The sequence below is a fragment of the Rhincodon typus genome, chromosome 2 (assembly GCF_021869965.1).
Source record: "Rhincodon typus isolate 14 chromosome 2, sRhiTyp1.1, whole genome shotgun sequence".
NCBI lineage: Eukaryota > Metazoa > Chordata > Chondrichthyes > Orectolobiformes > Rhincodontidae > Rhincodon > Rhincodon typus.
The window spans coordinates 124,285,356-124,299,856 of record NC_063333.1 but is presented as its reverse complement, the minus strand read 5'-3'; the positions used below and the strand labels follow the sequence as shown (position 1 = coordinate 124,299,856).

Here is a 14,501-nt window from a genome sequence, read left to right as displayed (position 1 = left end):
CCATGCAATGGGCCGAATGGTCTAATTTCTGCTCCTATGTCTTATGGTCTTATGAAAGAGGACCATGGTGAAGGAGTAGGATCAAGGGCATAAGAGGTGAAATGGGAGCCTCATGAGGGAAGGCTCAAAGTGCTGGTGATGGGGCTAGGTCCAGAGTCTTGGGTCAGTAATGCCTTGATTAGGGAAAAGATTGAGGATCTTGGGTGGAAGTGGGCCTGGTTAGAGAGAAGGGAATCAGGATCTAGCAAAAAGGTGATAGAGGAATGTCTTGGGTGATGTGCCTGACTCTGAAGGTTCCTTTCAGCAGGCACCTGGATCTTCCATACCCACGCCCTTTTGAAGTTGCTAAGTTACACAAAGATTTTGAAACCGAATCATTAATACTGTAAAATTTCAGAGGCAGAATGGCAATGAGATGCGCAGACATTTTATCATACAGATATTTCTGCTATAGCGTGTGTTTTGTTAACGTGAATTGACTGTAACACGATTGATGAATAGTGGACGCTGTTTGAATAACATGAACTTTCTGCTGTACAGATACAGCAATTTCCCTATAATGCGATTTTCTATGTCAATTTTCTATAGTGCAAGGTCACGCAAGAACGCAACTACCGCGTTATAGGAGAAATACCTGTATTTAAAGTTGCAGCCCACCCTCAGTTAATGGTGTTGTTTTTCATGTATGGCCAACCTCAAAGTATGAAGTTGAGCAGATTAAAGGCAAGTTTTAATCAGGAAACAGATTTGAAATATTTTAGCTGCCATCTTAACTGGTCTAACCAACAACAACAGCAATGTGGTTGACACTTAACTGCCCTCTGGGCAATCAGTGATGGGTAATAAATAATGACCTAGCAAGTGTTATGCACATCCTGTGAGAGAATAAAAACAAATCCACCTGCACCCTACCCAAACTCATCTGCGTATTTAATTTAAAATTCACTTCATATTTTCAGCACATTAGATTACTGTTTTTGAAAACTGTCCAATTAAAGCTAAATTTTCCTGAAACCAAGTAACAGCATGTTGTTTTTGTAGTGCTACTGGTATTGTTCATATTTATTATAGGATTTACTGAGCTACATCAGGTTTGACCTCGTTTAATTCCATCGATGTTGCCTAGTTTTGCATGTAAAATAATGTGGGATATAGTAGCAATAGAAAGAATTTTACTATGTGAGTTTAACTTCCTTCTAAGTTGAAAGAATACAAGTTCTGTCCACTTTGAAGGCATCACAAGTACAATACTGATAGTGTGCCTCTCAGGCTCTGATTTTCAGATGATATCTTAAACTGAGATCTTACCTGTAAGTTAAAATGAATACATGACATTCCATCATACTTCCTCTGCTCTTTGAATAATTTATTTGGTTCTGCATCAACATTAATTTTTCAATTTTTGTTATGAAAACCAGATCAATATATCAGTTACTGAATTAGCTGTTTGTGCAATCTTACTGTACATACATTAGCTGATATATTTGTCTACTCAAAAACACTAAATATACTTCAAAACTAATTAATTGCTGGTGATGCATTTTGCAGTTCTGAGAAGATGAAAGATCTGCAAGATCTCTGAAGCTGTACATCCTCTGCCAATCAAAGAATTAAACAGTCATCCTATCTGTATTACGCACCCACCTGCTGTTAAGACAAATTAGATTCCAGATGAAATCTGATTTGTCAGGTCCTAACTTTTTTTTAGGTTAGTTACTGAACGCATTCATGAGTATACTTTTAACACAGATAAAACAAAAATTCTGTTTCACTAGACAAGAGATTGGAAAAACTCGCTTACCAACATCAGGAAAAGTTTTAACTTCACATTACTTTTAATCCCTTTGATATGCCTACCAGCATTCAATCTCGGTAAAGAGTCACTATTATCTTCTTGTTAAAGGTCCCTGTTGAGACTCTTGCTCGGACAGCTGCAGCAAACACCAGAGATAGTAGATCTGTCAGTGTCCCCATAGAGAAGAGGTTCAAGCTCTGTATGTAAACATTTTATTGAATTGGAAACTGAAAGCAACGGAAATGAGATGCAACAAATCAAGGGTCAGGAAATGTAATGGGTAGAAATTATGAATAAATTATTGTAGAGGAGGCTGAATGATCTGAAATCAGACTGCATCGCAAAGCTTAAGTGAAAAGAACTGATGAATGATATATAAAAGGAAACCTGTCATATTAATTATCCATCTTGCTGTCCGGCTGACGTGTACTTGATCTGCCATGCTGTTTCAGTGAAGCTCAATATAAGTTTGAGGATCAGCACCTAACTTTTAATTGATTGAGTTTAGCATTTTTAGACCATAAACTGTGCCACCAGCATCTCAAAATTTGTTTCCTTTTCCTTGTAACTTTTAGTTTTTCTCGTCAAACAACAAACTGCTCAAGGCATTTTTAAAATTTACTTGTTTCTTCCCCTGTCCCACCACCATTTCCTTTGACCTTGTTGTCATTTAACTTCTCCTGTCTTTCACCTGTCAAAGACCTTCCTTTATCCTTAACTTACGCACCACTTACTCAAAACCTGTTATCTCTAACTTTCCTTAATTCAAACAAAAGATCTGATGCAATACAAATTCTGTTTGTTTCTTCTGCAGCTGCCTGATGTGGGTATTTCCAACACTATCTGTTTTTATTTAGTGTTATACTTTGTTTTAAGATGCCCAATGAAGCACCTTGAAATATTTCATTCAAGGTTTAAAACAATTTAACTAAATGGCTAAGTCAGTTGTCAATGAGTTGGGAATTATTGATTCCAGTTGCCATTGGTAGACTTCCATCAGTTGGGAACAGTTGGTACTGGTAGCATTCTGGTTTACTTTTACTGATTAGAAACACTTATGACTGGTGGCAGGGCTTCCACAGTCAGATTTTAAGTTTTGTTTGACTTTGGGAAAGTGAAATCATAAAAAGAAAAATATATATTGGAAAAGCCCTAAATGGTGCAGACCGCTTGGAAGGAATTCAAGGAAACGTGTCTAAATTAATGTTGTTATTAGAAAAACAAAATAAACACATGAATAAACGCCTCAATTGATACATGAATGCACACATTAAATGATACATTAATGCTCACTTTAATCAAATACTTCACAACATTAATGTACAATTCATCTCTGGGAGATATTGATTCTTGTTCAGATCTTGTGTTAATATTGGGGATGCGGGCTGTTCGTTACCTGTTTTTGACAAATTGTCTACACTTATGCTTTGTATAATGAATTAGACCTGCTGGAGGGTAGAGACAAGAAAAGAGCTAAGCAAGGTTCTACTCAATTTGTTTAGCAAAGCAACAAGATTTTGCAAGAAAACTACAGGATAGTCTCAGTTGAACATGGGTATAGCAGTGAAACAGCAGCAAGATGTATTTTAAATTAACTCATATCCTTGAGCTATTTCTCAAATAATTTATGGTGTCACACAACTCGGATGTAGTGTGCTAGAAATCAAGCCCCATTTCCTAGAGTTGCCACAATGTGAAAATTTGATTAAACCATTGACTTTTCCAATTTTACCTGTCTATTCAAGTCAAAAGAAAATGCACAAAAGGTTTTCTAGTTGAAAAGGAAAAAAGTATTTACTGTAATCAAACTGTTTATTAATGAATGGATTGATAGAAACATGAATTGCTGGCTTATAACTCTATAACTTGAACTCTACATCTTTTTAGAAATTCCCACATACAAACACACAGACTTAAGACAAGAATATTAAGGGTGGCAAAACAAAAGCAACATCGTCACTGTTCAATAGCACCAATCCAAACCTCAGGTGTTGAATTGTTTCCTTTCAATTCCTTCTGCTTCCTCCCAGTTTTTTGATGAGACAAGGTTGTTTGTACCCGGATGCTTTCTTTCATTCACTGCTTCAGAATTTGCCCCTTTCAGTGTCTCTGAAGATGGATTTTCCCCTTTTTCCTTTCAGCAGGCAAGTTGCAGAAAAAGCAATTTACAGGGAAATGGTGAGTGAGAACAGCTAATGGAGATTTTCTATTATTTCCTCACACAGTAGAGAGAAGGATTGGGATGTTTTCTTTTTGCATGCTAGATATTTCTGCTCTATTGTTTACATACAAGGTTTGTAGTCACTTACCCAGGAACCAGTCAAGTAGTTGATACTATACTGAGCCCTCCTGAACCCACAACTCTCAATTTTAAAAAAAAAACATCAAAGGGCTGTCTCTGAGCAAAATTGCCCTGAACATACATAGACATGTGCACACACCCCTATCCCAACCTATACCCACAACACAAAGCTGATATGCCTAACATTCTTCCCCCATTTCTTGAATAAGACAACATTGTAGATTCAACTCTCAATGAGCTCCAGTATCTCATTTTAAAAGCAACATCTTCCACACTGTCTGTGGCTTAAAGCATTTTTTTTTCTCCATTGTTTTCATCCATGCTTTTTAAAAAGAAAAGGCCTTAATCATGCAAAGAAATTACAAAATAATAAAATCAATAGGCCCAAAGACCTATCTTCAGAGGTTAAATGATTGCTGGCTAAAATCTATCTCTCTCTCCGCTCTCTCCTCTCTCTCAGGCTCCCCTCTCCCCCTGTGTCACCACCAACCATGACTTATGGCTCTTGATTAATACTTCTCCAAAGACTCTGCAAAGGAAATACAAGAAAATGAAAATGAGTTCTAACATGACCATAGATTAACTTTCAGATCTTGAATCTCAATTGTAGACAGAAATCTCTGTTATACTCTGCCACCTCTTTCCCTTTATCTCACTCACTGTGACTGGTTTTGTCACACTTTGATTCCAACTAACTTCGTCTGCTATTCACATGAATCAGTCAGCAATCAGCTCACAGGAATGGGACATCGGATTTCAACGTGTGGATGGTGGGATCAGGAACCAATCATGTCGTCAGCCATTGGGGTTGTTGGATTGGGAACCAAGGTGGAAGAGAGGTTTCTGCAACTAGCATGTTTATTTCACTGACAGCACCTAGTGTTTGAAATAAAATTTTAACAAATTAATCCTTAGAATAAATCCTGTAGCTGTGATCGGTGCCCTGATTCTCTGTGCCAGTTCTCTCTCCCCTCTGCCCCCCCCCCCCCCCCCCAAAAAAAAAAGTCTTGCTACATCTCCAGGTTTTCTTAATGCTCTGGCCTTCGCCCACCATGGCCTCTGCTCCCTACAACCTGTCTTGGTTGCCTTTTTCCTCCACATCTATTGTTTTCTGCTCCTGCACACTCTTAGCCCTGCTCCCCAGACACGCTTTCCAGCTTCCCCTGTCTGTCAGCCTATTGACACGCACGTACACACCCGCAAGTCTGCCCATTTGCCTGGCACTGTATGAGTGAGGGTTAGTGGGTGAGTAAGGTTGAATGTGTGCACCGAGTGACTGACAGAATGAAATTACAGTCATTCCTCCATATCTGCAAGGGTTCCATTCCTTAGAACCCCTGCAAATGATGAAATTCATGTGTGGAGCTCGTTAAAAACAGGGTAAAAGATTGCAGATACACAATTGCCCATGGATGTTGAGTTTTGTTGTTTTTTTTTGCATGATAGGTGAGTTTGTGATTTGTGATGTCACAGATAGAGTAGATTTACTGTAAGTCAGTCCCCAGTTTACTGTTCCTATCTTTGGTAAATCACAAACTTCTCATAGTCAGTGTTTGCTGAAAAATTCAAGCATAAGGTTATTTTTGGTTGGATTTACTGTTTCTTCCAGTTGCTCCTGGTACAAATTTTTCTACTCCTGATTTTTCTACTTTTTTTTCCCCTTTGGATAGCAGGCCACCTTTCTTAGAGTCATACAGCATGAAAACAGACCCTTCAGTCCAATTTGTACACACTGACTGGACATCCCAATCTGACCTTGTCGCATTTGGCCCACATCCTTCTAAACCCTTCCTATTCGTATACCCCTCCAGATGCCTTTTAAATGTTGTAATTGTGCTGCCTCTGCAACTTCTGGCAACTTGTTCCATAGACAGACCACCCTCTGCATGAAAACATTACCCCTCAGGTCTGTTTTATATCTTCCCCCACTCACCTTAAACCTATGCCCTCTAGTTTTGGACACCCCCACCCTAGGAAAAAGACCTTGACTATTTACCCTATCCATGCCCCTCTTTATTTTGTAATCCTCTGTAAGGTCACCACTCAGCCTCTAACCCCATGCTGTTCCTGTTCTGGGAGTGTTTGATAGGGGAGTGTCGAGGAGAATTTACTTTCTGTTTAAAAGAGTGAAGTGGTATTCTATAGGTTACTACCCACCTCAAACCCCCTCCCCCTACCTAATAGTTAGATGTGTGTAAGTGCTCCTTGTTAGCTAAGGTGGAAGTCCATGGAATTGATGACAAACTACTGACATGAATAGGAAATTGTTTGAGTGGCAGAAAACAGAGTTGGAATAATGGGTAAGTACTTGAATTGGCAGGATGTGACCAGTGGTGTCCTGCAGGAATGAATGTTGGGATCTCATGTATTCACAATATTCATTAATGACTTGGATAATGGCATAAAAAGTCAAATATCCAAATTTGCTGACAAGACAAAACTGGATAGCATTGTAGGTAGTGTTGACGACAAGCATAAAATTACAACAGGATATTGATAGCTTTGGTAAATGGGCAAAGCTGGGGCAGATGGATTTTAATATAGGCAAGTCTGAAGTTATCCATTTCAGGCAAGTTCTATTTCTCTGTGTCTGTGCAGAATTTTCCCCTTTGGTTTTCAAACTTTGGGACAAGTGCTTTCTGTGCTGACCAACTCAACTGCTGAGAAAGAAAAAACACCATATCTCTCGCCAATTAGCTCATTTACAACTGATTGGTAAGCTTTAGTTTAGGTGAATCATAAGCCTCAATGCTGGCATCTCAGATCGCCAAAAGCTGCTAGCCAAATAAAGATCTAAAGTCTGCCGATTGTGGCCTACTCAGGTTATTCAGTAGTGGGACTCTTCGTACTCCCCATATTTCTGCCGCATAAGGTTGAGGGATGGCTTTCAGAGACCATCCCTCACCTGTGCTTCCAATTGCCAAGCCCACTCCCTTGCCCAACCCAGCAGGTCGGTTGCCCTGGTTTCCCAGTTGGGAAACTGACCCTCTCTTGCTCATAAGGAGTGACAGATGATGGAGTAGGTGCAGAGGTGAGGCCTCAGGTGTCCATTAATTGACCAATTATGGGCTTTAATTTGTGGCAGGTCAAGAAAATCACCCATGGACTGTCTTGCCAGACCTTAAGTGAGTTGGCAAGGAGGGGGTGAGCCTTTTTCCAGAAAGACATTGTCCCATATTTTTTGTCACCACCTTTCTTGCCACCTCCAAGGAAGGAGAAATCAGACCCACAGTATTCAGATCCAGTTATGTTGTTACACACTCAAACTGGATAATATGACCTTTCTTTGAAACTATTGTAGACTCAGTGACTCTAGGCAAGCAGCTTGTATTCTTTATAAATGCACCTGTTGTTTTCACTGCTGTAGCTAGTCATCTTTGCAAGCCATTATTTCCAAATGGTCCAAAGTAGGAAAAAGAAGTCCAATCAATAATCTAAATTGATGTTTCAGATAACATATCTTATAACAGTATAATGTTTGGTGTACAGAAATTTGTACTTGCCAGAAACGAGTCACTAATGTGATATTTTCTTTTACTAGGCACATGAGGATCCCATGTACGATTTAATTAGAGAAAATAAACGGTATGAAAAGGAAACCAGGTAAGCATTGTGATAGCAAGCATAGACTAATAGTGGAAATAACTGTCTGTTCCATTACTGATTTAAAAACACAATGGAAATCATGAAAAACATGGAATGAGATATATTAAAATGTGTGCCTAAAAACATTAGGGCAGTGTTTTCCAAATTTTTACCATGTTCTGAGGCTTGAAAAATGATGAGGGGGAGGAAGACCTGTGACAGTGGGAATCTGTCTGCTAGAGTGAGAGTGCAGCTTTTGTAACTTGGTCAGGCCTCCATGGTGGCCATTGCTGCATTGGAGCTCCTTTTATTCTTCATTCATTCACAGGATGAGGGCATCACTGGCCAGGCAGCATTTATTGCCCATCCCTAATTGCCCAGAGGGCAGTTAAGAGTCAACCACATTGCTGTGGGTCTGGAGTCACATGTTGGCCAGACCAGGTAAGGATGGCAGTTTCCTTCCCTAAAGGGCACTGACAATGTCAGTGACAATTGACAATGGATTCACAGTCGTCATTAGATTTTTAATTCCAGATATTTATTGAATTCAAATTCTACCATCTACTGTAGCAGGATTCGAACACGGGTCCCCAAAACATTATCTGGGTCTGGGGATTAACAATCCAGCGATACTACCACGAGACCATCCAACCTCTCTGCACCCCGACTGCCCCCTCCCCCAACCCCACCGGCGGCTTGTAACTTCAAAGTTTGTACTCATGCCCCTTCTTGGGTATTTTTTTGTTTGTTCAGGGGATGTGGGTGTAGCTGGTTGAGCCAGCATTTATGATCCATTCATAGCTGCCATTGAGAAAGTGGACCCGCAATGTAGGGGAGGGAGTTCTAAGGTCTTGACCCAGCAACACGGATGGCATATATTTCCAGTTCAGCATGGTGTGTGGCTTGAAGGGGAACTTACAGTTGCACCCAATTTTCTTGACTTTTAGACCCAGGCTGAAGTATGTGCAAAATATTTTTTAAATAGTCCTGGAGAAAATAATTGAGATTAAAGTTTGAACAATTTCCAAATCTAATTGTTTCCATTCCAGGATATTACAAATTGTAGTTGGGGAAATTGATGTCTTGTCATGATCTTCCAAAGCTCTTCTAATTTAGGAATGCTCCCTCAGTTTGGAAACTGCCAGTGTCACTCCATTATTTAAGAAGTGCTAAACAACATAAAATTAGAAAATCATAAGCTTTTACTCTTATATTCTTATTAAAACAAAATTCTCCTTGAAATAGAGGACCAAAGCTGTGTGTGGTACTCAGTAAGGTCTCATCTACATCCTTTAGTGTTGTGGTATACTTCCCTACTTCTTTATTTCATTCCTCCTGCAATATAGCCTGGAATTCTGTATGTCTTCCTAATTATTTAAAAATATATTAATTGGGAGCAGAGGTAGGTCATTCTACCCCTCAACCCTGCTTCGCTATTCAGTAAAAATGTGGTTTATCTGTTTGTTTTGAATTCCACATCCTCATCTATCCCCAATGACCTTAGATTCTTCTGAGGTAAGGGAATAAATCTACCTCCACCTTTAAAAATATTTTGTGTCCTATCTCTACTACCTTCTGAGGCAGAATTCCAAAGTTGCACAACCCTGAGAAAAAAATTTCCTCATCTGTACTATAAGGGTATTTGTCTTTAAGTGTACCAGAACATACTGAAACATAGTATTTCACTTAAGCAATTCTTCCAACCAAAATGGATAACTTGATATTTTTTGCCACATTATAAATCACATGCCAGTTTTTTCCTCACACACTTAACCTATATTCCATTGCAGACTTTGCATCCTAAAAACTTCCTCTCCTACCTATCTTTGTGACATATGCAAATTTGGCTTTGGTTGCTTCATCCAAGTCATTAATGTATATTGCAAATATTAATTAGGCAATTGATTGAACCTATCTCCTATCGATGATTTAAATAAATTGTGTCCTTTTTTTCTAAGTTGAATAGATTTTCTCTGGTAATTGAGTGTGTTCTAGTTGAAATAAAAATAACTCACTTTTTAAAAAATCCTGAATAAGCATCGTTGCTTATTTTAATTACTATAATGTGACACTTACTTTCTTTTAGGATACAACAGCTGAAACAGATGTTAGAGGACACCACATCAGACAGTAACAGTTCCAGCTCCTCAGATTCTGGAGATAGGCACAAAAAGAAGAAAAAGAGAAAAGAGAAGAGGAGAAAGAAGGAAAAGAAGAAAAGAAAGAAACACAAGTCCAGAAAATCAAGTGATAGCTCTGAATAAGACAAAAGACTGAATTGTTTTCTTTTTCTTCAAAAGAAATATTTATGTTCATATGTACATTCTGCAGCTTCAGAAATTGGGTACCTTAATCAGAATGGGGAAAAACTGTAGAAATAAACCCGATACCTGAACTTGATTAAAATTAACATGCTTCCCTTTCTGACAGAGTATGCACACATTGGGTTGGATTTTATGTGCCCTCACCACGGTGTTCCGGATGAAGTAGATTGCGTGTAAAATGGGGTGGTTACTCAACCCAGCATCTTCCCACACACCCTGAGTTCACTTCCATAACTTGGTAGATGGGCTGGCATTGAAACAGACAACCTGCACAACATGTTGAAATAATTCAGCTATACAAGTAATTGTTGGGTAGTTTAGAACTTGAGTATTGCTGAAAAAGCCACATCTTCTCAACCCTTTTTGTGTTGTAAGCAGCGGGGTAACTCACAAGTAATAACAAAGTAAAAGGATATACCTTTATACCATATGAGAGGAGAATGTTGATTGGTTGGCAAATGGACTCTGGTAGATGTGTTGCCATGGAGAATGTATCTGTTAATGATGACTTACAGTTAACTGCTAAACTTTGTTTAAATATCAATGTTAAACAAGGCAGGTTGACATTGCCCTGAGAGAGGCAAACCACAGTGGCTGATGCTTGTTTTACTGCATTGAAACAGACACCATGTTCTGTTTGCAAAATATAGCATCTTGTGTATTAATATTTATAGCTGTCAGTACATGTAAATGGTGCCATGTTGCAACCCAAGCCGACAATCTTAAATTAATTGCCAGCATGATGCTTTACGCACTCTGGATTATGTAGCAAATGCTGTTGAATTGCAGAATTGATTCTCATTGAGTTTTGCAAGTGCAAGCTGGTTGGGTGCAGTCATCACCTTGTTTTTTGCTAACAGCTAAAGGGATGTGCTGTTTGATGCAATTTGCCAGCCTTTGAGACATATGGCCAACATATCCAGCATCATACCACTGAAATTACCCTTTTCATTTTCTCAATTCTCATTCGCGTCAGAGGTGAAAAGTCTTTTGGTTTGATGGCAGCCTGAGTAGCACTTGTGTTTCTATTGCATAGTAGTGATATGAAGCAGCTAGCTTCACCTGCCGCTGAAATATTTGAAATATCTTACCCTTGAATGGTAATCTAAGGTGGACCAGGCACCTTTCAGGACCAAAAATGGCAGTCTTGTGTCCTTACATAATTTTGCACTATGTGTGGTAGGAAAACATCTGATTATTTGCCATCACCCTACAGGACGGCTTTGATACATCCCTATTTCAGCGTCTACCTTGCACAGTGAATAAGTGGTGGTGCTTGTGATGCAAGTATTTCTTGTCATTATCCTAATAAGTACCAAGGCAAAAGCTGCAAAAAATGTGCCTTTTCTTTCTAGCAATATTCAAATAATTGAGTCAATTAAGCTTGGTACCATACCAATTAACCCCAATAATAGACAGAATACTGGAGAAACTCCGCTATGGAGAGAGAACGTGAACAGTTCAAGTCTGGTATGATATATGAAAGGTGTTGGAATTTTAAAAAATATATATACTTCTGACTATGACAAAGAGGTTGTTAACGATAGAGAAAGAGAAACACCTATAAAGGTGTAAAAATGAGAAAAGAAGGGATTGGGACCTCTACTAAGAGAAAAATAAACAAGGTATAAGACAAAAATGTGGTGGGGATGGGGAAGGACATGTAAGAAAAATGGGGAATGGACAACTGATTGCATTATGTCTGTTCTTCACTTTTGCATTCTGCCCCAAAGCCTTTTGTCTCTTGCATTGCCTCTGCCTCTGTCAAGATACAAAAATAAAATTTCCAACACCTGTTTATTCTGAAGCAGATTCATATTGGAACTGAAATGTCAACTTTGTCTCTCTGCCGCACCTGCTGAGTTTTGTCAGCATTCTGTGTTTGTTTCAGATTTCTGGAGTCAAGGCAAAATACTGCAGATAGCAATGTCATACTGCCATGCAACAGTAAAGTTGGCCTGGGCAGGTGTTCTTTAATTTGGAGGTGCCAGGCAATCTGGCCAGCAGCTCCAGAGAATGAGATCTCCTTTCACTGAAATGCAGAAGTCCCACTGGGCACCAATTTAACCTGCTTCCAGCATGTTTAGGCTGCATGGCAGGCTTCTTGTAGGCCCATCAGCTGCCTGCTGAGTTTCCTTCTGTGGCGGCAAGCTCTTTGCATCAATATAAAATTCTGTCCATTGAATTCGTGTGTCCAGCTGGTGTACACCTGTCTGTTTTGCCAGATCAAACCCTAGTCTTGGTGGGAACGTTTTGATTGTAAAAAATTTTAGCTAATGATATTACTTTTAGTTCTTAGTCAAATGTAGTATAAATGTACCTTATAACAATTGAAATCTGGTGTAGGAACACAATGACAAAGTGACATTCTAAAGCTGTTCTGTTATGTTCTACTGGAAAGGCAATGGGAAAAAATAGCAAGGTTTTGTGGAATACAGCAACAGGTGATATTTTTGCTGTGTTTGTGATGTTAATCCTAATTAATTTCCAAGTGTTGTACCCCTGTGACTTAGATTTATCAAGATATTGCTAATTTTTAGGTGACAGAAGTGTTATGCACGTTATGTTTTTAAAAGGGCATGAATGAATCAACATGTAGCAATGAGATTGAGTTTGTTTGTGAATTGCAATAAAGCTTTTGGATTGTACCATTGACAGATCAAGAATTCTGTAAAGCTCCTTCACAAGCAATAGATACTTTATTTCCATATCCTTCCTTGTTTTAACCTCTTATGAAGCAAAGGTCAAACTTGTGAAACATGATCCCTCGGTATAGTAGATGCTTGGAATGTTCTAGATCTAACATTGCGGGTATGGGGTGTTCAGTTCAGGCAGTCAATATTGTGCTTCTTAAAATATTTTTTATTTCCGTAACTTTAGGTTATCACATTTACGTAAAAATTTGATTGGCGAGGCAGTTTGTTCTTAGCAATAGTCTCTTATTTAATAATAGCAGGAAATGGAAATAACAGAACTAGCAGCATCTGTGGAAAGAAAAATAGTTAACATTTTGGTTAATTACCTTTCATTAGAACTGCTGAATTGGCTGTCCTGTAGAACTCTATGACTCTAACAGTAGACAAGCTCCCCCTATATACTGGGCAACAATATGACACTTTTTAGTAACTTCACTGTTTATTGTTGGTGCATTCCTGTATAAGAATCAGAATCAAAGAATTCCTACAGTGTGGAAACAGGCCCTTCAGCCCAACAAGTCCACACCAACCCTCCGAGCATCCCACCCAGACCCAATCCCCTATTACCCACCTAATCTACACATCCCTGAACACTATGGGCAATTTAGCACAGCCAATCCACCTACCTGCACATCTTTTGGACTGTGGGACGAAACCCGCACAGACGCAGGGAGAATGTGCAAACTCCACACAGTCACCCAAGGGTAGAATCAAACCTGGGTCCCTGGTGCTGTGAGGCAGCAGTGCTAACCACTGAGCCACTGTGCTGGCCTAATTAGCTACAGCATTTTCCAATGTTATAATGACAGCATCTTAAAAATGGTTCATTAGCTGCACAATAGAAACAAAAGAATCATTATAAACAAATGTCCATTCTTTCTGTGAGTGGTATCATAAGTATTCTTGCCACTTTTAATTGATCAACATGCGTTTCAATCTGTAGCAATTTATATAATTTCAAGTAAATTGGATATAGAGGCTGAAAAGAGTTCAGAGAGATAGAAGCAGTAGTGAGAATGAGAAGAGGTGTAGTGGGAAGGAGATGAGTTTGGGAATATGATGAGAGCAAGGTAGTAGGGAAGCATAAAGGAATGGTGAAGAAGCAAAAGGAAACATGCTGGAAAAAAGCAATGAAATATTAGGAACCAAAGATATTGTGAAAATATTTAACTCAAATTAGCGACAGCTAAAGATGAGAAACCACAGCAGGATTTTTGTCCATGCGACAAGGGTATGAGGGATCAAGGCCAAAGAAGTCTTCTGTTGAATACCCCCTTCAAGAAAAGTTGCACTCTTTCACTTTAGTCATCCCTGTTTGCTCTCTTTGCTGTGTTTAAATTAATACAAAGTCAGAAGTCACAATACCAGGTTATAGTCCAACTGGTACTTTTTTGCTGCTCCTTCATCAGCTAAAGCTTGTGATTTCAAATAAACCAGTTGGGCTATAACCTGCTGTTGTGTGACTTCTAACTTTGTCCAGCCCAGTCCAATACCAGCACCTTCATGTCATAATACAAGTTAAGAGAACATGGTAACCTCAAGGATTCAACCCTCCCCTGTCTCTTCTAGAGTCAAAGAATTACCTCAACAAGACTGGCAGGTGGATTGAAGTAGAGTAGTTGGATAGCTTTCTACATATTCACCCCAAAATTATTCATCAATCCTCAAGCTGGTTCACTTGGAGACAAATGCAGTTTTTCTTATTTACATTTAAATTTGCTTTGGAGCTGCTATAATGATTTCCCTCATGTTCCAGTAATGAAACACAATGGCAGAAGTGGGGTGGAGGTGTTTATTTA

General features: G+C 39.0%; 1 protein-coding gene across 2 annotated transcripts in view; it reads left to right on the top strand.

Annotated features, from left to right (window-relative positions):
- rp9 (RP9 pre-mRNA splicing factor) overlaps positions 1–12,659 on the top strand; it is a 29,124-nt gene extending 16,465 nt beyond the window's left edge. For both annotated transcript variants that reach the window (XM_048613411.1, XM_048613419.1), the window contains exons 5-6: positions 7,639–7,700; positions 9,769–12,659. In XM_048613411.1, coding sequence (XP_048469368.1) covers positions 7,639–7,700; positions 9,769–9,946 — 240 coding nt within the window. In that variant the 3' untranslated portion in view covers positions 9,947–12,659. The remainder of the gene's footprint in view (positions 1–7,638; positions 7,701–9,768) is intronic.
- The last annotated feature ends 1,842 nt before the right edge of the window (positions 12,660–14,501 follow it).